A 25,013-nucleotide genomic window follows, 5' to 3' on the forward strand; every position below is an offset into this window, starting at 1 on the left:
AAAAGAGAGAAGTTAAGAGAGTGGTGAAGCAATGTAAAAAGAGAGCAAATGAGAGAGTGGGTGAGATGTTATCAACAAATTTTGTTGAAAATAAGAAAAAGTTTTGGAGTGAGATTAACAAGTTAAGAAAGCCTAGAGAACAAATGGATTTGTCAGTTAAAAATAGGAGAGGAGAGTTATTAAATGGAGAGTTAGAGGTATTGGGAAGATGGAAGGAATATTTTGAGGAATTGTTAAATGTTGATGAAGATAGGGAAGCTGTGATTTCGTGTATAGGGCAAGGAGGAATAACATCTTGTAGGAGTGAGGAAGAGCCAGTTGTGAGTGTGGGGGAAGTTCGTGAGGCAGTAGGTAAAATGAAAGGGGGTAAGGCAGCCGGGATTGATGGGATAAAGATAGAAATGTTAAAAGCAGGTGGGGATATAGTTTTGGAGTGGTTGGTGCAATTATTTAATAAATGTATGGAAGAAGGTAAGGTACCTAGGGATTGGCAGAGAGCATGCATAGTTCCTTTGTATAAAGGCAAAGGGGATAAAAGAGAGTGCAAAAATTATAGGGGGAAAAACTTTATAAAACTGGGTTGCTTAAATGTGCGTGGATGTAGTGCGGATGACAAGAAACAGATGATTGCTGATGTTATGAATGAAAAGAATTTGGATGTCCTGGCCCTAAGCGAAACAAAGCTGAAGGGGGTAGGAGAGTTTCAGTGGGGGGAAATAAATGGGATTAAATCTGGAGTATCTGAGAGAGTTAGAGCAAAGGAAGGGGTAGCAGTAATGTTAAATGATCAGTTATGGAAGGAGAAAAGAGAATATGAATGTGTAAATTCAAGAATTATGTGGATTAAAGTAAAGGTTGGATGCGAGAAGTGGGTCATAATAAGCGTGTATGCACCTGGAGAAGAGAGGAATGCAGAGGAGAGAGAGAGATTTTGGGAGATGTTAAGTGAATGTATAGGAGCCTTTGAACCAAGTGAGAGAGTAATTGTGGTAGGGGACTTGAATGCTAAAGTAGGAGAAACTTTTAGAGAGGGTGTGGTAGGTAAGTTTGGGGTGCCAGGTGTAAATGATAATGGGAGCCCTTTGATTGAACTTTGTATAGAAAGGGGTTTAGTTATAGGTAATACATATTTTAAGAAAAAGAGGATAAATAAGTATACACGATATGATGTAGGGTAAGGTACCTAGGGATTGGCAGAGAGCATGCATAGTTCCTTTGTATAAAGGCAAAGGGGATAAAAGAGAGTGCAAAAATTATAGGGGGATAAGTCTGTTGAGTGTACCTGGTAAAGTGTATGGTAGAGTTATAATTGAAAGAATTAAGAGTAAGACGGAGAATAGGATAGCAGATGAACAAGGAGGCTTTAGGAAAGGTAGGGGGTGTGTGGACCAGGTGTTTACAGTGAAACATATAAGTGAACAGTATTTAGATAAGGCTAAAGAGGTCTTTGTGGCATTTATGGATTTGGAAAAGGCGTATGACAGGGTGGATAGGGGGGCAATGTGGCAGATGTTGCAAGTGTATGGTGTAGGAGGTAGGTTACTGAAAGCAGTGAAGAGTTTTTACGAGGATAGTGAGGCTCAAGTTAGAGTATGTAGGAAAGAAGGAAATTTTTTCCCAGTAAAAGTAGGCCTTAGACAAGGATGTGTGATGTCACCGTGGTTGTTTAATATATTTATAGATGGGGTTGTAAGAGAAGTAAATGCGAGGGTCTTGGCAAGAGGCGTGGAGTTAAAAGATAAAGAATCACACACAAAGTGGGAGTTGTCACAGCTGCTCTTTGCTGATGACACTGTGCTCTTGGGAGATTCTGAAGAGAAGTTGCAGAGATTGGTGGATGAATTTGGTAGGGTGTGCAAAAGAAGAAAATTAAAGGTGAATACAGGAAAGAGTAAGGTTATGAGGATAACAAAAAGATTAGGTGATGAAAGATTGAATATCAGATTGGAGGGAGAGAGTATGGAGGAGGTGAACGTATTCAGATATTTGGGAGTGGACGTGTCAGCGGATGGGTCTATGAAAGATGAGGTGAATCATAGAATTGATGAGGGAAAAAGAGTGAGTGGTGCACTTAGGAGTCTGTGGAGACAAAGAACTTTGTCCTTGGAGGCAAAGAGGGGAATGTATGAGAGTATAGTTTTACCAACGCTCTTATATGGGTGTGAAGCGTGGGTGATGAATGTTGCAGCGAGGAGAAGGCTGGAGGCAGTGGAGATGTCATGTCTGAGGGCAATGTGTGGTGTGAATATAATGCAGAGAATTCGTAGTTTGGAAGTTAGGAGGAGGTGCGGGATTACCAAAACTGTTGTCCAGAGGGCTGAGGAAGGGTTGTTGAGGTGGTTCGGACATGTAGAGAGAATGGAGCGAAACAGAATGACTTCAAGAGTGTATCAGTCTGTAGTGGAAGGAAGGCGGGGTAGGGGTCGGCCTAGGAAGGGTTGGAGGGAGGGGGTAAAGGAGGTTTTGTGTGCGAGGGGCTTGGACTTCCAGCAGGCATGCGTGAGCGTGTTTGATAGGAGTGAATGGAGACAAATGGTTTTTAATACTTGACGTGCTGTTGGAGTGTGAGCAAAGTAACATTTATGAAGGGATTCAGTGAAACCGGCAGGCCGGACTTGAGTCCTGGAGATGGGAAGTACAGTGCCTGCACTCTGAAGGAGGGGTGTTAATGTTGCAGTTTAAAAACTGTAGTGTAAAGCACCCTTCTGGCAAGACAGTGATGGAGTGAATGATGGTGAAAGTTTTTCTTTTTTGGGCCACCCTGCCTTGGTGGGAATCGGCCGGTGTGATAATAAAAAAAAAAATAAAAAAAGTCTGTTGAGTGTACCTGGTAAAGTGTATGGTAGAGTTATAATTGAAAGAATTAAGAGTAAGACGGAGAATAGGATAGCAGATGAACAAGGAGGCTTTAGGAAAGGTAGGGGGTGTGTGGACCAGGTGTTTACAGTGAAACATATAAGTGAACAGTATTTAGATAAGGCTAAAGAGGTCTTTGTGGCATTTATGGATTTGGAAAAGGCGTATGACAGGGTGGATAGGGGGGCAATGTGGTAGATGTTGCAAGTGTATGGTGTAGGAGGTAGGTTACTGAAAGCAGTGAAGAGTTTTTACGAAGATAGTGAGGCTCAAGTTAGAGTATGTAGGAAAGAGGGAAATTTTTTCCCAGTAAAAGTAGGCCTTAGACAAGGATGTGTGATGTCACCGTGGTTGTTTAATATATTTATAGATGGGGTTGTAAGAGAAGTAAATGCGAGGGTCTTGGCAAGAGGCGTGGAGTTAAAAGATAAAGAATCACACACAAAGTGGGAGTTGTCACAGCTGCTCTTTGCTGATGACACTGTGCTCTTGGGAGATTCTGAAGAGAAGTTGCAGAGATTGGTGGATGAATTTGGTAGGGTGTGCAAAAGAAGAAAATTAAAGGTGAATACAGGAAAGAGTAAGGTTATGAGGATAACAAAAAGATTAGGTGATGAAAGATTGAATATCAGATTGGAGGGAGAGAGTATGGAGGAGGTGAACGTATTCAGATATTTGGGAGTGGACGTGTCAGCAGATGGGTCTATGAAAGATGAGGTGAATCATAGAATTGATGAGGGAAAAAGAGTGAGTGGTGCACTTAGGAGTCTGTGGAGACAAAGAACTTTGTCCTTGGAGGCAAAGAGGGGAATGTATGAGAGTATAGTTTTACCAACGCTCTTATATGGGTGTGAAGCGTGGGTGATGAATGTTGCAGCGAGGAGAAGGCTGGAGGCAGTGGAGATGTCATGTCTGAGGGCAATGTGTGGTGTGAATATAATGCAGAGAATTCGTAGTTTGGAAGTTAGGAGGAGGTGCGGGATTACCAAAACTGTTGTCCAGAGGGCTGAGGAAGGGTTGTTGAGGTGGTTCGGACATGTAGAGAGAATGGAGCGAAACAGAATGACTTCAAGAGTGTATCAGTCTGTAGTGGAAGGAAGGCGGGGTAGGGGTCGGCCTAGGAAGGGTTGGAGGGAGGGGGTAAAGGAGGTTTTGTGTGCGAGGGGCTTGGACTTCCAGCAGGCATGCGTGAGCGTGTTTGATAGGAGTGAATGGAGACAAATGGTTTTTAATACTTGACGTGCTGTTGGAGTGTGAGCAAAGTAACATTTATGAAGGGATTCAGGGAAACCGGCAGGCCGGACTTGAGTCCTGGAGATGGGAAGTACAGTGCCTGCACTCTGAAGGAGGGGTGTTAATGTTGCAGTTTAAAAACTGTAGTGTAAAGCACCCTTCTGGCAAGACAGTGATGGAGTGAATGATGGTGAAAGTTTTTCTTTTTCGGGCCACCCTGCCTTGGTGGGAATCGGCCGGTGTGATAATAAAAAAAAAATAAAAATATAATATTAAAAGAGAACTAAAATATAGTCAGAGTACCATTTCATATTGAATATAAAAAAAATTATGAACGATAATGTCATTTCTTTCAGGTTTGTGAAGCCCTACTGTGTACCAGGACAAAATGGCATGCCAACATATAAAGATCCAGCTTGGCTTAATGCTGTAGAGGAAGCTAAGGGAGCAGAACAGCTTTCCAGAGAAGACAGAAGTATGTTGATTGTGAAGATGATGCCCTCAGATGATGAAGCAATGGAAGATGATGATGATGGTGAGAGATATTAAGAAAACAAATATAGTATTGTAAATTAGTTTGTCATTTTTTTTTTTTTTTTTTTTGAGATGTTTTGTTTTTATGTATGTTTCACAGTACTGTACTGTACCTCAGAGTTCGAAGAGTTTTTCTACTCCTGGAGCCCGGCCATGGGTCAGGATTGTACAGTAATATGCATCACTGAATACCTCTATCTATTCTTCAAGTATTGTTTCCTGATTCTTATATGTCTTTGTTTTAATGTTTTGCATACACTTCAAGTACATAACCATATTTTAGAAGTTGATATAGTAACAACTGTTTCATACTTTGTAAGCAAAAACTTATGGTAGTATTTGTTCTGATCATTATTATTGAATGTTCTCTAGCTGAAGGTGTTGATTTGTCAGTACAGTATTTAAATTATTTAATGAGCATTAGTTACACACTTAAATGCATTAAATCTCAGACCTGTATAACATGGAGATAGCTTTTCTCAGTCAGAAATAATAACATAATCTCATAATGGTTGATTTTGTTCCGGTTAACTGTTAGTGGGCAACTAGCCCTTTCTGCTATGGATCAGAAACAAATAAATCATTAGTTGTGTTCTCTGTAGGCACAATACTAATGTCACAAGACCATTTAGTGTTCTTATTATTTTTTTTTTAACTCACCAGCCATCTCCCTGCCAAGGCAGGACAACCAAGATCACATATACAGGAGGACCCTGTTTGTATGGTTCTTACATTCTCAAGCATGTATGGTAAGCAAAAATTGCTGGCAGGTGGAAACGAGCAATTTTTTCATTAATGAATGCTTCTAAAATGCCTGATCATGTGTTTACACTATCACATACAGTCACACCTCACTTAACGACCTACGTGTTTAACGACCACTCGGACTTACGACCAGCTCTCTGCAGCTGTTATTGTATATTAGAGCTGATTTCCTCTATTCCGTTTATTACAGTATACAGTACACTACTGTATAAACATTTAAAAATTAACTTAAAATATTATAAATGGTGCAAAGGTGACATTAAAACAATATCTAAAGATATTGTTGGCCTTACAACCTACTCATAGGAACAGAACTCAGTCATTAAGTGAGGAGTGCCTGTATTAAGTGCTCAATACAGCTAGGCATAAAAAACGGATAAAAAAGTAAAATAAATACACTTTACATACAATACTAACCTTAAAATATGGTGCCAGTTGCCCTTCCCATGTGCAACTGTTGTACGAAAACAGTGGAAAAGTAGTAAAAGCACCAAACATAATGAACAGTGGCTCATTTGAAAGCCAACAAAAACATGAACACCGAGAAAAGAGTGCTGTATATGCAGGGTCCTCCTGTATTCTTAAAATAGTGATGTATATGCAGGGTTATATAACATTTCCATCCAGTGGGTAGCGTGACAGTGTCAGCGTGCCTCGTAGTGCTCCGGGTTTTCTGGTGTTTTCACGGTGGCTCTTACGTGCTAGAACTTTAATTTGTGTCATCAATCCTATACGATACATCCCTCTAGCGCCTGGAACCAATCTTGGGCGGAAAACATTATATACTGAGTCAAAAAAGGAGAATTAGTGTGCACTACTTAGCAGAGTTTACTGCCAGAGGGGAATCATAGGCCTGTGTCCCATGTGAAAAAAATAATAATAATTGAACTTTGTGTCAGAGGAAAGAAAGTCTCCCTGAAAACATTGAGTATACATAGTGTATAGTGTATACTACAGTGGCTCCCTAGTATATTGATGATAAAGGCTAAAGTGTCATTTGAAAACAGGTGAATTTGTAAATGAAGTGATAAGCCTATAGAGGCAGGTGCCAGAAGTTGCCAGAAACTTACCACAGGTCAGCTGTTTTTAATAATCTTCCTGGCCTGCTAGTGTACTCGCATATAATCTAGTGATACCAGTGAAGAGCAGAATACAGTGTTGTAGTAGCAACTAACCAGTATTATAATGGTACTTAGTGGAGTGGAGTGACTTTCATTAGTTTCTTTTTTCTTGAAATACCAGACGTATACTGTGAATTTCATATAACCTGTAGTTACCAGCGGTCGCAATATACACAACGAGAAGCAATTATTACTACAGAAAAAGCGTCCTTCCTCCAAAATTTGCACCAGTCAACTATAGTGATAATATAGCATTTATTGTGGTGGAGACGGAAAAAAAAAATAGAGAAGCTAGATACAGCGATTGATAAACAAGGGTGGAGGTCGACCGTTCGTCATTGTAGGAGTGCCAGCAGTCACCGGCTCTTCAACACGCAAGTTATACTTTTGTATCAATCAAATCACATATTACTCGGGTAGATAATTTCCAGTAGATCCTTCATGTGTTAGCTCAAATCACCGACCAGTATGGTTTAAATAAGTGACCCACTGATCAGATCAGATAGACTGGTCCGAACCCTTGACTGGTCCGAACCCTGGACTGGTTTCAAATGGTTTCGTTGTGCACTACCTAGCAGGTTATTAATAGAATATTCAAGAGGTTGCTAGTAGAATTGCAGTAAATCAACCATTCAAATTATTATGAAGCTGTGTGTAGTCTGTGGTCAGTCAAACAAACGGGCTTCCACATGGGTAAATTGTCATTTTTGTGGAAATTGGTGTCACGCCCCTTGTGCAGATATCCAAGAACTAGCTACAAGCAGTGTTAAAACAGGGAAGTGTTTTTGGGTATGCCCAAATGAGATAAATCTGTGGACTAAAATCACAAGGGTATTAAAAGAGGTCAACATCAAAGCTGCTTTCATAGAAAACCTGGAAGCTTTCTACAACAGATGGGAACATAAAAAGTCTGGGCTGAATGGTACTGCCCTTGATACTGGCCATGTAGTCAGAAACTGTAAGGCTGGAGATGATGTCCTGGTAGTCAGTAAATGGGGGGCTGATAGTGCTGTCCTGGGAGACAGTAATGGTGAAGCTGGAGGTGCTGTCCTGGGAGACAGTAATGGTGAAGCTGGAGGTGCTGTCCTGGGAGACAGTAATGGTGAAGCTGGAGATGCTGTCCTGGGAGACAGTAATGGGGAAGCTGGAGATGCTGTCCTGGGAGACAGTAATGGTGAAGCTGGAGAGTTTGTCCAGGTAGTCGGGAATTATACGCAGGAAGGAATACATATAAATGACCTCATAGGGGACAGGAGCCATAGTAGGGAAACAAGTGTAGTCAAAGATAAGATAAAACCAATATTGCAAACTAGAAATACCGCAGGAAATAGCAAACAAGAGGACTCCACTAGCAATAGTGAGGATATATTACCAAAAACAACTGGTGGGAGCTCCATTGTTGGTGCTAGGGAGGATAGAAGTAAGACAGGGAAACATGCACCAACAGGGAATACAGTCACAGAAACCCAAGGCAAACGGAAACCAAGCCTGTGCACATACTATGCACTTGGTATCTGCTGGCATGGGAAATCTGGAAAAACAGATGGGACGTGCAACTATGACCACCCTAGAAAATGCCATGCCCATATGACAACAGGAAAATGCAAACTCCCTTCCTGTAAGCTTTTTCACCCTGAACTGTGTACCTCTTCAGTACAGGAAAGACTGTGCTATAACTTAAATTGCCAGGCATACCATCTAAAGGGGACAAAAAGATACAAAACATCCAGGCCATGGGAAAACCTGGGTAGCCACAGCCACTCAAGAGGGAGAGGTTTTTTAGTGCCAGGAAGGAAAAAAAACTGGCAGGAAATGGCAGAAATCGTACACCAAATCCAGTCATTCCTGGAGTGGAACCAGAGTCAATGGCCTCCACTCCAAACCAACAGATACAGATACTAATGCCGGAAAAAAAATCCCCCCCCAGTACCAACAATACCACCAGTCCGATAACATTCTTCTTTGCAAATATACAGGGTCTAAAGCCAGCAACAAACAACAAAATACCTTTCATCCGTGGACTGCTTGCAGAGGCAAAGGCAATGTTCGCGGCTTTCACTGAGACCCACATAAAGGATCACTTGGACAACGAAATATGGATCCCAGGTTACAACCTATACAGATGTGACAGAGTGAACAGGCAAAAGGGGGGGGGGGTTGGCCTGTACATTGCAGAGTCACTTGTTTGCACAGAACTGCTAAATGCCTCAAATGATGTAGTGGAAGTTTTAGCAGTAAAGGTCGAGAACCAAAACCTAGTCATTGTGGTAGTCTACAAGCCTCCGGATGCAACATCCCAGCAATTCCAGGAACAGCTGTTAAAAATTGACCACTGTCTGGAAAACCTTCCAGCTCCTGCACCCAACATCTTGCTCCTGGGGGATTTCAACTTAAGGCACCTAAAATGGAGGAATATAGCAAATAATATTGTTGCAGTAATAACACCAGGAGGCAGCTCTGATGAAAACTCACACTCACGCGAGCTTTTAAATCTCTGCATAAAATTCAATTTAAACCAGCAAATAATAGAGCCTACTAGACTGGAGAATACACTAGACCTCATCTTCACTAACAATGATGATCTGATAAGAAACAATATACTCAGATCACAACATAATTGAGGTTCAGTCATGTATGCGTGGAGCCCCAGACCGACATAATGAGATTAGTCACGAGGGAGCATTCACCAAATTCAACTTCAATAACAAAAACATAAAGTGGGACCAAGTAAACCAAGTCCTAACCGATATAAGCTGGGAAGATATGCTAAGCAACACAGACCCCAACTTATGCCTAGAACAGATTAACTCGGTGGCACTCGATGTATACACAAGGCTTATTCCTCTAAGAAAAAGGAGGAGTAGATGTAAAACAGAAAGAGACAGGTGCTCCCTTTACAGGCGACGGAAAAGAATAACAGAGCGGCTAAAAGAGGTCAATATATCTGAAATGCGTAGGGAGACACTGGTCAGAGAAATAGCAAGCATCGAACTTAAGCTAAAAGAATCCTTTAGGAGTCAGGAATCGCGGGAAGAACTAAAAGCCATAAATGAAATCGAAAGAAACCCAAAGTATTTCTTCTCCTATGCCAAATCAAAATCAAGAACAACGTCCAGTATTGGGCCCCTACTTAACCCTTTGAGGGTCGACAGGCCCTCTCCAAAACTCGTTCTCAGGGTCGGCCAAATTTAAAAAAAAAAAAAAATTATTTTCTCTTATGAAAAGATAGAGAATCTTTTCCCGATCATAACGACACCAAAAGTTTGAAATTTGATAGAAAACTTACGGAATTATGCTCTCGCAAAGTTAGCGGTCTCGGCGATGTTTACGGATCGGCGATTTTGCACACTTTGAGCCCCATTTTCGGCCAATTTCACTGTACTAGTAGACAAAAAACATGAATATTTCGCTAGATCTCCATTTTTTCTATCGAATGGGTGCAAGAAACCACCCATTTATAAATTCAACTATCCAGTACAGTGGTCAGAATTTAGCAATTTTGCCAATTTCACACAAATTTCAAAAGATGCCAATTTCGGAATAGGGTCCAGAATAAACAAGAAAGACATTCCTGGCACTAAAATGACATTTCCTCTAGTCATTAGTCACGTCTCAAGGCCCCTCTTATATTCTTTTGCTTTCCACTTTGAATTTTTATTCTCACAAAAAATATAAGATTTACTGTTATGCAGACTACTGCATTAGTGTAAAAAATGGTATAAATATTATTGGTGCACTTGTGAAAGAATATTAGACTCACCAGTTGACGTGTATTGCACGCTTGGCACGATTTGTTTACTTTTGAAGTTTGGTAAAAATCGAACATTTCTGCTACTTTGAGCTCAATTTCAAGGCACCTTTCATTGTAAAACCAGTCAAAATCATCTCAATTTCAGTAATATGTCTTCCATTCTATAAAATGAGACCAAGAAAACTAGAATACAACAATAAATACCATACGAAAATACACTGCAAAGTCGCTGATTTATTAAAAAAAAATGGAAAAAGTTTTTTTTTTCTCATTATGCACCGTTTGCTGCAGGATTTTTTTTAGACTGTGCACACTGACCACATAGACCCATTCTTTCATATGAAGGCCTACCAGCTTTCTCCCACTAGATTTGAGGTCGCTAGAATTTATGAGTACTAGTACGTCAAAAACCCCTACGCGTAAGACGTACTAGTACAACGAAAACCCTCAAAGGGTTAAACAAGATGGATCCTACACAGATGACAGCAAGGAAATGAGTGAGCTACTCAAGTCCCAATATGACTCAGTTTTTAGCAAGCCGCTAACCAGACTGAGAGTCGAAGATCAAAATGAATTTTTTATGAGAGAGCCACAAAATTTGATTAACACAAGCCTATCCGATGTTATCCTGACGCCAAATGACTTCGAACAGGCGATAAATGACATGCCCATGCACTCTGCCCCAGGGCCAGACTCATGGAACTCTGTGTTCATCAAGAACTGCAAGAAGTCCCTATCACGAGCCTTTTCCATCCTATGGAGAGGGAGCATGGACACGGGGGTCGTCCCACAGTTACTAAAAACAACAGACATAGCCCCACTCCACAAAGGGGTCAGTAAAGCAACAGCAAAGAACTACAGACCAATAGCACTAACATCCCATATCATAAAAATCTTTGAAAGGGTCCTAAGAAGCAAGATCACCACCCATCTAGAAACCCATCAGTTACACAACCCAGGGCAACATGGGTTTAGAACAGGTCGCTCCTGTCTGTCTCAACTATTGGATCACTACGACAAGGTCCTAAATGCACTAGAAGACAAAAAGAATGCAGATGTAATATATACAGACTTTGCAAAAGCCTTCGACAAGTGTGACCATGGCGTAATAGCGCACAAAATGCGTGCTAAAGGAATAACAGGAAAAGTCGGTCGAAAAACAATATGAAGTTCAACGATGAGAAATTTCAATTACTCAGATATGGTAAACATGAGGAAATTAAATCTTCATCAGAGTATAAAACAAATTCTGGCCACAAAATAGAGCGAAACACCAACGTCAAAGACCTGGGAGTGATCATGTCGGAGGATCTCACCTTCAAGGACCATAACATTGTATCAATCGCATCTGCTAGAAAAATGACAGGATGGATAATGAGAACCTTCAAAACTAGGGAGGCCAAGCCCATGATGACACTCTTCAGGTCACTTGTTCTATCTAGGCTGGAATATTGCTGCACACTAACAGCACCTTTCAAGGCAGGTGAGATTGCCGACCTAGAAAATGTACAGAGAACTTTCACGGCGCGCATAACAGAGATAAAACACCTCAGTTATTGGGAGCGCTTGAGGTTCCTAAACCTGTATTCCCTGGAACGCAGGAGGGAGAGATACATGATTATATACACCTGGAAAATCCTAGAGGGACTAGTACCGAACTTGCACACGAAAATCACTCACTACGAAAGCAAAAGACTTGGCAGACGATGCACCATCCCCCCAATGAAAAGCAGGGGTGTCACTAGCACGTTAAGAGACCATACAATAAGTGTCAGGGGCCCGAGACTGTTCAACTGCCTCCCAGCACACACAAGGGGGATTACCAACAGACCCCTGGCAGTCTTCAAGCTGGCACTGGACAAGCACCTAAAGTCAGTTCCGGATCAGCCGGGCTGTGGCTCGTACGTTGGTTTGCGTGCAGCCAGCAGCAACAGCCTGGTTGATCAGGCTCTGATCCACCAGGAGGTCTGGTCACAGACCGAGCCGCGGGGGCGTTGATCCCCGGAACTCTCTCCAGGTAAACTCCAGGTAATTCCTAACAATGAAGTCTCATTGTAATTTGGCAGTATAGACCTCTGGTGGATGATTTTGGAATCATTTTGTGTGTGCATTTGTGTGTTGTGGGAAGCAAGTTTTTTTTTGAGCACTGGAGCTGTGCCATCATTTAATAATTTTTTTTTTCAACACAGTGGCTGTCTCCTACCTAGGCAGTGTGACCGTGAAAAAGAAGAAACTTAGTTTTTCTTTTTGTTACACTTAGTAATATGTATATTAATTGTATACAAATACTTTTTTGTATAATTTGTAAATTCATGTATGCCTATAGGCTGAATATTTTAGCTAACCTGAAACACTATACATAGGAGGGTATATAAATGTCATTATTTGGAATTATTAATTATATAACAGTCTTGTAATAATTTTTTCAATTATCCAGCACGTTTGATAAAAGAGAATAAAGTACTGAACTACTGTTACTTAATGAATACCATATATTGTAATGAAAGAAGACAATATTTTTGGGTATTTTTTTTTATTAACACATTGGCCATTTCCCACCAAGGTAGGGTGGCCTGAAAAAGAAAAAGTTTTACCATCAATTACTCCATCACTGTCTTGCCAGAGGCAAGTGATATCTTACAATCAATATTTTTGCACAAAAGTTCATGCTCAGTCAGCAGGATAGAAGAAATCTGAATGTAAGCTAAAATTCTTTTACAATGAAAATGCAGCCACCATGTTTTCTTTTACCAGATACGGACAAAAGTAAAGAAAATATCGACCTGAATATAAGCAAAATTAAAAATAAAAAAGCAGGGAATGGAGAGCCAGAACCAAAGCGGCGAAGGATAATTCTCCATTCAGACACAGAGTCTGAGGATGAATATAAGCCAGGTGAGTACAGTATGTGTAGTATAGATTAGTTATCTGCATAATGAACGTGTCATTGTAGTACTTAAAGTGGGTGCTCAATTATCCAAACTATATGGGGCAGAACTTTGGCCTGATACAGGCCCATTCAGTTAAATGTACTGTAGGCCGACTTGTTGAAAAAAAAAAAAAAAAAATATATTTTATCTTGTTTGGTAGAATGCATCGCTGGGTATTTTCATATACATTTAGTAGTACATCTGTATTCTTTCTTTCAACACACCGGCCGTATCCCACCGAGGCGGGGTGGCCCAAAAGGAAAAACGGAAGTTTCTCCTTTTACATTTAGTAATATATACAGGAGAAGGGGTTGCTAGCCCCTTGCTCCTGGCATTTTAGTCGCCTCTTACAACACACATGGCTTACGGAGGAAGAATTCTGTTCCACTTCCCCATGGAGGTAAGAGGAAATAAACAAGAACAAGAACTAGTAAGAAAATAGAAGAAAACCCAGAGGGGTGTGTATATATATGCTTGTACATGTATGTGTAGTGTGACCTAAGTGTAAGTAGAAGTAGCAAGACGTACCTGAAACCTTGCATGTTTGTGAGACAGAAAACTGGACACTAGCAATCCTACCATCATTTAAAACAATTACAGGCTTTCGTTTTACACTCACTTGGCAGGACGGTAGTACCTCCCTGGGCGGTTGCTGTCTACCAACCTACTACCTAGACAAAAAATACTATGTATATTATTTTTTAACACACAAGCCCTGTCCCACCAAGGTTAAGGTGATCTGAAAGAAACGCTTTAATTTCACCATCATTCATTCAGTCAGTTTCTTTCCGAACGTGTGCAAACATCACAGTTCAAATGACCGTTCTAACTGCATCATCCCCATCCCTTCTTTAGAGTGAAGCTGCTGTACTTTGTACTGTACCTCCAGGACTCAAGTCTGACTAATCAGTTTTCCCTAATCATTCATCAGTGTTATCTTGGTCACATTCCAACAGCACGTCAAATCATGACAACTACTTGCCTCCACTCACTCCTATCTAACACATGCACACCAGCCTGTTGGATGCCTAAGCCCCTCAAACATTAAATCTTTTTGACCACCCTCCTTTCAACCTTTCATGGCTAAGTACATTTGGAAACAAATATTAATTTACAAAATTGTTTCACATAATTTACCCAGGCAGTAGCAGTGATCCTTGGTTTGGCTTTGTTTTGACACTTGTGTGAGCTTTCTTTGTCTAATACACCTTCAATTATTAGCATTGTTACTAGACTCTTTTATGTGCTACAAATGAATGAAATTGATGTGCAGGACATGAAATGTTCACATGACAATATTGGCTTTTAGATTAGCAGGTAGAACAGGGCTGTTTGTTGGTTAAATCTAAAGTGTTTTCATATTCATTATCTGGCACATTTTCTCTTCCACTTCAGGGATTTATCTGTAGTGGAATTCAATCATATTATCCAGACTTCTTTCCTACAGTAAATGGAGCCACTCTTTCAACCATGACTCATAGTTTCTGCAAGGAATCAGACCAGGACAAGGAAATAATAAGCACTAAACACCAAAACAGGCTAAAATATTGTAAGAGAGCTTCAATAAGAAGGCAGTGAGTGGAACTTATTTAAAGAGAAAGTAGTAGTGATATACTCCACTTCCTGCACAAATTTAAAGTAAATGTTACATAGCTTAGGTTGTGAATGCATTGCACGAGTTGATTAATGCTTAAGAGGTGGAACCCAGGACCTGGAGCTCACTACTTGCTGACACGCATGAGTTCAGATATGCGAGTTTCCACAGACAACAATTTTTCTTTATTTTTTACAGGCAAGGATGATGTTGAAAGTGATAATGAATCATTAAGTTCTGCAGTGGATGAAAATGAAGTATCTGAGATAGAAACTGCTTCAGAAGTTGATTCTCCTATCAAGGTATTGTATTCAATTTTTATTTTAAAATTACAAACATTAATATGTTAATAATCCCATTAGTGGAGATAAAAAATAAATTAGAAGATTACATCTTGATACCCTAATCATTTAATATAGCTATAGTGCATTTACCTGTTATCACAATCATTTTACACAGCTATCAGTATGGGATGCATGATGTCACCATCTTTGTTTAACATGTATAGGAGCCTTTGAACCAAGTGAGAGAGTAATTGTGGTAGGGGACTTGAATGCTAAAGTAGGAGAAACTTTTAGAGAGGGTGTGGTAGGTAAGTTTGGGGTGCCAGGTGTAAATGATAATGGGAGCCCTTTGATTGAACTTTGTATAGAAAGGGGTTTAGTTATAGGTAATACATATTTTAAGAAAAAGAGGATAAATAAGTATACACGATATGATGTAGGGCGAAATGACAGTAGTTTGTTGGATTATGTATTGGTAGATAAAAGACTGTTGAGTAGACTTCAGGATGTACATGTTTATAGAGGGGCCACAGATATATCAGATCACTTTCTAGTTGTAGCTACACTGAGAGTAAAAGGTAGATGGGATACAAGGAGAATAGAAGCATCAGGGAAGAGAGAGGTGAAGGTTTATAAACTAAAAGAGGAGGCAGTTAGGGTAAGATATAAACAGCTATTGGAGGATAGATGGGCTAATGAGAGCATAGGCAATGGGGTCGAAGAGGTATGGGGTAGGTTTAAAAATGTAGTGTTAGAGTGTTCAGCAGAAGTTTGTGGTTACAGGAAAGTGGGTGCAGGAGGGAAGAGGAGCGATTGGTGGAATGATGATGTAAAGAGAGTAGTAAGGGAGAAAAAGTTAGCATATGAGAAGTTTTTACAAAGTAGAAGTGATGCAAGGAGGGAAGAGTATATGGAGAAAAAGAGAGAAGTTAAGAGAGTGGTGAAGCAATGTAAAAAGAGAGCAAATGAGAGAGTGGGTGAGATGTTATCAACAAATTTTGTTGAAAATAAGAAAAAGTTTTGGAGTGAGATAAACAAGTTAAGAAAGCCTAGAGAACAAATGGATTTGTCAGTTAAAAATAGGAGAGGAGAGTTATTAAATGGAGAGTTAGAGGTATTGGGAAGATGGAGGGAATATTTTGAGGAATTGTTAAATGTTGATGAAGATAGGGAAGCTGTGATTTCGTGTATAGGGCAAGGAGGAATAACATCTTGTAGGAGTGAGGAAGAGCCAGTTGTGAGTGTGGGGGAAGTTCGTGAGGCAGTAGGTAAAATGAAAGGGGGCAAGGCAGCCGGGATTGATGGGATAAAGATAGAAATGTTAAAAGCAGGTGGGGATATAGTTTTGGAGTGGTTGGTGCAATTATTTAATAAATGTATGGAAGAGGGTAAGGTACCTAGGGATTGGCAGAGAGCATGCATAGTTCCTTTGTATAAAGGCAAAGGGGATAAAAGAGAGTGCAAAAATTATAGGGGGATAAGTCTGTTGAGTGTACCTGGTAAAGTGTATGGTAGAGTTATAATTGAAAGAATTAAGAGTAAGACGGAGAATAGGATAGCAGATGAACAAGGAGGCTTTAGGAAAGGTAGGGGGTGTGTGGACCAGGTGTTTACAGTGAAACATATAAGTGAACAGTATTTAGATAAGGCTAAAGAGGTCTTTGTGGCATTTATGGATTTGGAAAAGGCGTATGACAGGGTGGATAGGGGGGCAATGTGGCAGATGTTGCAAGTGTATGGTGTAGGAGGTAGGTTACTGAAAGCAGTGAAGAGTTTTTACGAGGATAGTGAGGCTCAAGTTAGAGTATGTAGGAAAGAGGGAAATTTTTTCCCAGTAAAAGTAGGCCTTAGACAAGGATGTGTGATGTCACCGTGGTTGTTTAATATATTTATAGATGGGGTTGTAAGAGAAGTAAATGCGAGGGTCTTGGCAAGAGGCGTGGAGTTAAAAGATAAAGAATCACACACACAGTGGGAGTTGTCACAGCTGCTCTTTGCTGATGACACTGTGCTCTTGGGAGATTCTGAAGAGAAGTTGCAGAGATTGGTGGATGAATTTGGTAGGGTGTGCAAAAGAAGAAAATTAAAGGTGAATACAGGAAAGAGTAAGGTTATGAGGATAACAAAAAGATTAGGTGATGAAAGATTGAATATCAGATTGGAGGGAGAGAGTATGGAGGAGGTGAACGTATTCAGATACTTGGGAGTGGACGTGTCAGCGGATGGGTCTATGAAAGATGAGGTGAATCATAGAATTGATGAGGGAAAAAGAGTGAGTGGTGCACTTAGGAGTCTGTGGAGACAAAGAACTTTGTCCTTGGAGGCAAAGAGGGGAATGTATGAGAGTATAGTTTTACCAACGCTCTTATATGGGTGTGAAGCGTGGGTGATGAATGTTGCAGCGAGGAGAAGGCTGGAGGCAGTGGAGATGTCGTGTCTGAGGGCAATGTGTGGTGTGAATATAATGCAGAGAATTCGTAGTTTGGAAGTTAGGAGGAGGTGCGGGATTACCAAAACTGTTGTCCAGAGGGCTGAGGAACGGTTGTTGAGGTGGTTCGGACATGTAGAGAGAATGGAGCGAAACAGAATGACTTCAAGAGTGTATCAGTCTGTAGTGGAAGGAAGGCGGGGTAGGGGTCGGCCTAGGAAGGGTTGGAGGGAGGGGGTAAAGGAGGTTTTGTGTGCGAGGGGCTTGGACTTCCAGCAGGCATGCGTGAGCGTGTTTGATAGGAGTGAATGGAGACAAATGGTTTTTAATACTTGACGTGCTGTTGGAGTGTGAGCAAAGTAACATTTATGAAGGGATTCAGGGAAACCGGCAGGCCGGACTTGAGTCCTGGAGATGGGAAGTACAGTGCCTGCACTCTGAAGGAGGGGTGTTAATGTTGCAGTTTAAAAACTGTAGTGTAAAGCACCCTTCTGGCAAGACAGTGATGGAGTGAATGATGGTGAAAGTTTTTCTTTTTCGGGCCACCCTGCCTTGGTGGGAATCGGCCAGTGTGATAATAAAAAAAAAAATAAAAAAAATAGATAAGGTTGTGGAAGACATATACGTAGGGCGATGGAAAGGAGTGGGATTAAAAGATAAAGAATCTAATACCAAGTGGGAGTTGTTACAGTTACTTTTTGCTGATATGGTGCTTCTGGAAGGTTCTGAAGAGAAGTTGCAAAGATTGGTTGACAAATTTGGGAGGTCATGTAAAGGCAGGAAACTGAGAGTAAGTATAGGAAAGAGCAAGGTGATGAAATCACCAAAAAATTAGGTAAAGAAAGATTGGATATTAGACTGGATGGAGGGAGTATGGAGGAAGTGAATTTTTTTTCAACACACTGACTGTCTCCCACCAAAGTAGAGTGACCTGAAAAAAGAAGAAACACTTTCATAATCACTCACTTTGTCAGAAGTGAATGTGTTAATATATTAGAAGTGGATTTATTGGCAGATAGATTTGTGAAAGATGAGATTAACCATAGAATTGATGGTGGGTGGTTTAGCACACACTTGTGTCTGTATATTCTGTAAGAAAATTGGAAGAAAAAATTGTGGTACAGTTACTAGGGGGGTACATAATTTTCTTGATACAGGATATATTTTATGAATTGTTATTTCTTAAATTCGTGATTTATTTTTATTCCCATCAGGCACCTGCAAATAAGCGCAAAAAACCAGCATTACCAAAGGGACGTAATTTGAATTCTTCTCTCTTATCCTCTCCATTGGCATCTAAATCTCCTGCGCCTACACCTTCCAGAGGTACTTCCAAACTTTTGGAAGGTACCAAATCCAAGCTTTCCATGTTTGCTGCAAAAGAGGTGAGTCAACAAGAATTTAGTATAGGAAAAGGCATTTGTTTAATTATTATAGTATTATTTATGGTGATTTCCACTTCCATATTTGTGATTATTATGTAAAGAATTAATAGATCAGAAATTAGACAGTGTGGGTTACAAAAGGTATGATTCACTGACTGGAAAATGGGGTTGTTTAGGCAGTTTGGTGATTTAGAAAGGGTGGAACAGATTGGGATGACAGGAGGGTGGATAAATCCAGGGTAGAAGGAAGGAAGAGGGTAAGAGTCATTCCAGGAAGGGTTGGAGGGATTACAGTAAAAGTTTTTACTTTAGTATTAAGCAGGCATGTGCAAGTGTATGTCAGATCGAAGAGAGAGAGGAGACGACGATTTTTAGGATTTGACATGCTCATGGTGTGTCAGCAAGGTAACATTTATGAAGGGATTTATGGAAACTAATTTTTTCCCAGTAAAAGTAGGCCTTAGACAAGGATGTGTGATGTCACCGTGGTTGTTTAATATATTTATAGATGGGGTTGTAAGAGAAGTAAATGCGAGGGTCTTGGCAAGAGGCGTGGAGTTAAAAGATAAAGAATCACACACAAAGTGGGAGTTGTCACAGCTGCTCTTTGCTGATGACACTGTGCTCTTGGGAGATTCTGAAGAGAAGTTGCAGAGATTGGTGGATGAATTTGGTAGGGTGTGCAAAAGAAGAAAATTAAAGGTGAATACAGGAAAGAGTAAGATTATGAGGATAACAAAAAGATTAGGTGATGAAAGATTGAATATCAGATTGGAGGGAGAGAGTATGGAGGAGGTGAACATATTCAGATATTTGGGAGTGGACGTGTCAGCAGATGGGTCTATGAAAGATGAGGTGAATCATAGAATTGATGAGGGAAAAAGAGTGAGTGGTGCACTTAGGAGTCTGTGGAGACAAAGAACTTTGTCCTTGGAGGCAAAGAGGGGAATGTATGAGAGTATAGTTTTACCAACGCTCTTATATGGGTGCGAAGCATGGGTGATGAATGTTGCAGCGAGGAGAAGGCTGGAGGCAGTGGAGATGTCATGTCTGAGGGCAATGTGTGGTGTGAATATAATGCAGAGAATTCGTAGTTTGGAAGTTAGGAGGAGGTGCAGGATTACCAAAACTGTTGTCCACAGGGCTGAGGAAGGGTTGAGGTGGTTCGGACATGTAGAGAGAATGGAGCGAAACAGAATGACTTCAAGAGTGTATCAGTCTGTAGTGGAAGGAAGGCGGGGTAGGGGTCGGCCTAGGAAAGGTTGGAGGGAGGGGGTAAAGGAGGTTTTGTGTGCGAGGGGCTTGGACTTCCAGCAGGCATGCGTGAGCGTGTTTGATAGGAGTGAATGGAGACAAATGGTTTTTAATACTTGACGTGCTGTTGGAGTGTGAGCAAAGTAACATTTATGAAGGGATTCAGGGGAACAGGCAGGCTGGACTTGAGTCCTGGAGATGGGAAGTACAGTGCCTGCACTCTGAAGGAGGGGTGTTAATGTTGCAGTTTAAAAACTGTAGTGTAAAGCACCCTTCTGGCAAGATAGTGATGGAGTGAATGATGGTGAAAGTTTTTCTTTTTCGGGCCACCCTGCCTTGGTGGGAATCGGCCAGTGTGATAATAATAAAAAAAATAATTAGTGGACTTGAAATTTTGGAGATGGGAAGTACAATGTTGGCATTCTGAAGGAGAGGTGGAGATGTTACAGTTTGGAGAGGTCATTTGAATTATGAATTTACCAGTTTGGCAAGAAAGTGTTTAAATAAACACTTGGGGCTTGGACTTCCAGCAGGCGTGCATGAGCGTGTTTGATAGGAGTGAATGGAGACGAATGGTATTTGGGACTTGACGATCTGTTGGAGCGTGAGCAGGGTAATATTTAGTGAAGGGATTCAGGGAAACCTGCTATTTTTATATAGCTGGACTTGAGTCCTGGAAATGGGAAGTACAATGCCTGCACTCTAAAGGAGGGGTTTTGGGATATTAACAGTTTGGAGGGACATGTTGTGTATCTTTATACGTATATGCTTCTAAACTGTTGTGTTCTGAGCACCTCTGCAAAAACAATGATTATGTGTGAGTGAGGTGAAAGTGTTGAATGATGATGAAAGTGTTTTCTTTTTGGGGATTTTCTTTCTTTTTGGGTCACCCTGCCTCGGTGGGAGATGGCCGACTTGTTGGAAAAAAAAAATGGGGGGGGGGTGTCACTCTATCTTCGTGAAAGATAGCCATTGTTTAAAAATATACAGTAGGACCCCTGTATCCACGGAGGATACGTTCCAAGGACCTGCCACGGGTACCAAAATGTTATAAAGTTTAATTGATAAATTATGCACAATAAGTGGAGAATTATCACTTGTTCACTGATGGGAAGCACTTCACGGCTTCTTTTAGGCTTTGAAGAACTGCCAGCTTCTCTACTTTTGCACTTTGAAGCCATTATTATACAGAATTAAGAGGTATTTATGGGCTTCAGTAAACCATGGATAACTGAAACCACGGATGCTGAATCAGTGGATACGGACTTCTACTGTATGTATATGCCATTCTTCATTCTTGTGGTGATTATTTTTAGCATGATAATATATAACAGTACTGTAAACTAGTCTTATTACATAACTTTTTCTATTTTCCACCCTATGTAAGTGTGAGATGGCTGGCGTGTTAAAAAAATTCATCTGTCATTTCTGTGTCTAATGTCAGCAATTTTCTACAGACACCTTCACAGGTCCAAGAAAGCTCTGAAGACTGGCCTTTTCTTAAGTATCCTTGGCTACAGCCTGAGAATATACGTGATCGTGAGAAGCGTTCACCTGACCACCCTGAGTACAATCCAAGAACTCTATATGTACCCGAGAGCTTTCTGAATCAACAGACTCCAGTAAGCAGTTTGATCTAAAATTGTCACTATTGTTATTGCTGTATTATTTCCCCCTGATTAAAAAAGATTAATTCACTTAAATATTAACCAAAATATTAATACTGTACAATACCTAAAGTCTGACTCATTTTTTTCCCTTGCTCAATTTTTACGGTTTTCCTAAGATTCGCAAATCTGACACTCTTTTATGCTCCATTTTCTTTAGAGGCTGTCTCTTATTGTCTTGCCATATTTTTGCTAAAATTCTCACCCACTTTTATTTTCCTGCATACACTTAATTAGGACTTTATATGTGAAATTGTATCACCGCAACCAAATTATAAGAAGTTGTATCCACATGAAATCCCATCTCATCTTTCTCTTCACCCTTATCATTTAGTGATTGTCTCACTTTTCTCAGGGAGAAAGTTACTTTGTTAAATTATCTTAGTATCACTGATTTTTTCCTAATTTAACTTTCTTTGTGTTAATTCTAACTCTAAGTCTTTCTGTAGTGACTACTGTTCTCAAGTATTTAATGTTATCATGGGCTCTTTTTATCAATTTTACCTCCTAATCTTCATATGAGATATCAATGCTGCTGTTCTTCCTACTGTCAGTGGATGACCTGTCTGGTTTTGAACTGTAGAGGATGCCTTCATGTTATGGCCTCATAACTAACCATCTTTCTTCCTTTGTTAAATTTGAAGTTAACCATAAATTGAACTTCCTGTTATATGTACAATTTCAAGAGGGTTTTCTACTCTCACACTCAGCCTGAGGCCTAGCTTTCTTAGTGACTTTACTGATGTTAATAAAGCCATATATGTTTGAGTGCCTGAAATTTTGTAATTTTTTATATTTAATGAAGAATTTTTTTAAAAATCCATTGACTTGTGTTTTAATTTTATACTATGGCAAATGAATTAAAAGTGTTGGCATCTTGTTTTCTTCATTGTCATCATTTTTTAATTGATAAATTATTGCTGTAGATGTCCTTTGGTACATTTCTTATATTTTCACATTAGCTGTTTTTAAATTAATGAATTTCTTTATCATCAGGCATTAAGACAGTGGTGGGACATCAAATCTCAGCATTATGATACTGTTTTGTTCTTCAAAATGGGCAAATTTTATGAACTGTTTAACATGGATGCCACACTGGGAGTACAGGAATTAGGCCTCATTATGATGAAGGTATGTATGCAAACAATGTGACTAATCATTTGCTAAGATTCTACTTAAGTGATGGATTTTTTTTTTAATCTTCCATATTTCTTATTGCCATTATCATTTTGAATTATGAAACGAAAGCCTGTAATTGTTTTACATGATGGTAGGATTGCTGGTGTCTGTTGTCTGTCTCATGAATATGCAAGATTACAGGTATGTCTTGCTACTTCTACTTACACTTAGGTCACACTACACATATATGTACATGTTTATTTATATACACTCATCTGAGTTTTCCTTGATTTTATCTTAATAGTTCTTGGTCTTATTACTTTTCCTTTTATATCCATGGGGAAGTGAAATAAGAATCTTTCCTCCGTAAGCCATGCGTGTTGTAAAAGTCAACTAAAATGCTGGGAACAATGGGCTAGTAACCCCTTTTCCTGTAATAATTACTAAAAAGAATAAGAAGAAGAAAATTGCCAAAGTGGGAAGTCTGAATGTGCGTGGATGTTGTGCAAATAATAAGAAAGAGATGATTGTGGATGTTATGAATGAGAAGAAGCTGGATGTCCTGGCTTTAAGTGAAACAAAGCTGAAAGGGGTGGGAGAGTTTCAATGGAGAGGAATAAATGGGATTAGGTCAGGGGTTTCAAATAGAGTTAGAGCTAAAAGAGTAGCAATAATGTTGAAGGATAAGTTATGGCAGGAAAAGAGGGACTATAAATGTATTAATTCAAGGATTATGTGGAATAAAATAAAGGTTGGATGTGAAAAGTGGGTTATAGTAAGTGCATATGCACCTGGAGAAGAGAGAAGTGTAGAGGAAAGAGAGAGATTCTGGGAAATGTTGAGTGAATGCGTGGGGAGTTTTGAACCAAGTGTGAGAGTAATGGTGGTTGGGGATTTCAATGCTAAAGTGGGCAAAAATGTTGTGGAGGGAGTAGTAGGTAAATTTGGGGTGCCAGGGGTAAATGTAAATGGGAAGCCTTTAATTGAGCTATGTGTAGAAAGAGGTTTGGTAATAATACATATTTTATGAAGAAGAGGATAAATAAATATACAATAAATATCAAGAAGCATAAATAATAGGAGTCCTCAGGTTGTTCTTCAACTCTATACATCCTTGGTTAGGCCTCATTTAGATTATGCTGCACAGTTTTGGTCACCGTATTACAGAATGGATATAAATGCTCTGGAAAATGTACAAAGGAGGATGACAAAGTTGATCCCATGTATCAGAAACCTTCCCTATGAGGATAGACTAAGGGCCCTGAATCTGCATTCTCTAGAAAGACGTAGAATTAGGGGGGATATGATTGAGGTCTATAAATGGAAGACAGAATAAATAAAGGGGATGTAAATAGTGTGCTGAAAATATCTAGCCTAGACAGGACTCGCAGCAATGGTTTTAAGTTGGAAAAATTCAGATTCAGGAAGGATATAGGAAAGTACTGGTTTGGTAATAGAGTTGTGGATGAGTGGAACAAACTCCCAAGTACACTTATAGAGGGCAGAACGTTGTGTAGCTTTAAAAATAGGTTGGATAAATACATGAGTGGGTGGGTGTGAGTTGGACCTGATAGCTTGTGCTACCAGGTCGGTTGCCGTGTTCCTCCCTTAAGTCAATGTGACCTGACCTGACTAGGTTGGGTGCATTGGCTTAAGCCGGTAGGAGACTTGGACCTGCCTCGCATGGGCCAGTAGGCCTCCTGCAGTGTTCCTTCATTCTTATGTATGATATAGCACGTAATGAAAGTAGTTTCTTAGATTATGTATTGGTGGATAAAAGGTTGCTAGGTAGTAGGTTGGTAGACAGCAGCCACCCAGGGAGGTACTACCGTCCTGCCAAGTGAATGTAAAATGAAAGCCTGTAATTGTTTTACATAATGGTAGGATTGCTGGTGTTTTTTCTGTCTCATGAACATGCAATGTTTCAGGTACGTCTTGCTACTTCTGCTTACACTTAGGTCACACTACACATACATGTACAAGCATATGCATACATAGTTTTAAGGCGAGGTATGATAGAGCTCATGGGGCAGGGAGAGAGAGGACCTAGTAGCAATCAGCGAAGAGGCGGGGCCAGGAGCTGTGACTCGAC

At 40.2% G+C, this 25,013-nt stretch overlaps 1 protein-coding gene across 4 annotated transcripts in view; it reads left to right on the forward strand.

Moving 5' to 3' along the window:
• Window positions 1-25,013, forward strand: part of Msh6 (DNA mismatch repair protein Msh6) — a 136,659-nt gene that overhangs the window by 7,699 nt on the left and 103,947 nt on the right. For 3 of the 4 annotated variants that reach the window (XM_070098848.1, XM_070098847.1, XM_070098849.1), the window contains 6 exons: window positions 4,446-4,624; window positions 13,015-13,155; window positions 14,983-15,086; window positions 18,711-18,881; window positions 21,593-21,757; window positions 22,799-22,933. In XM_070098848.1, coding sequence (XP_069954949.1) covers window positions 4,446-4,624; window positions 13,015-13,155; window positions 14,983-15,086; window positions 18,711-18,881; window positions 21,593-21,757; window positions 22,799-22,933 — 895 coding nt within the window. Of the gene's footprint in view, window positions 1-4,445; window positions 4,625-13,014; window positions 13,156-14,982; window positions 15,087-18,141; window positions 18,287-18,710; window positions 18,882-21,592; window positions 21,758-22,798; window positions 22,934-25,013 lie in introns of those variants that run through there. The other variant, XM_070098850.1, reaches the window with a different exon arrangement.

This window comes from Cherax quadricarinatus, chromosome 65, assembly GCF_038502225.1.
Source record: "Cherax quadricarinatus isolate ZL_2023a chromosome 65, ASM3850222v1, whole genome shotgun sequence".
Taxonomy (NCBI): Eukaryota; Metazoa; Arthropoda; class Malacostraca; order Decapoda; family Parastacidae; genus Cherax; species Cherax quadricarinatus.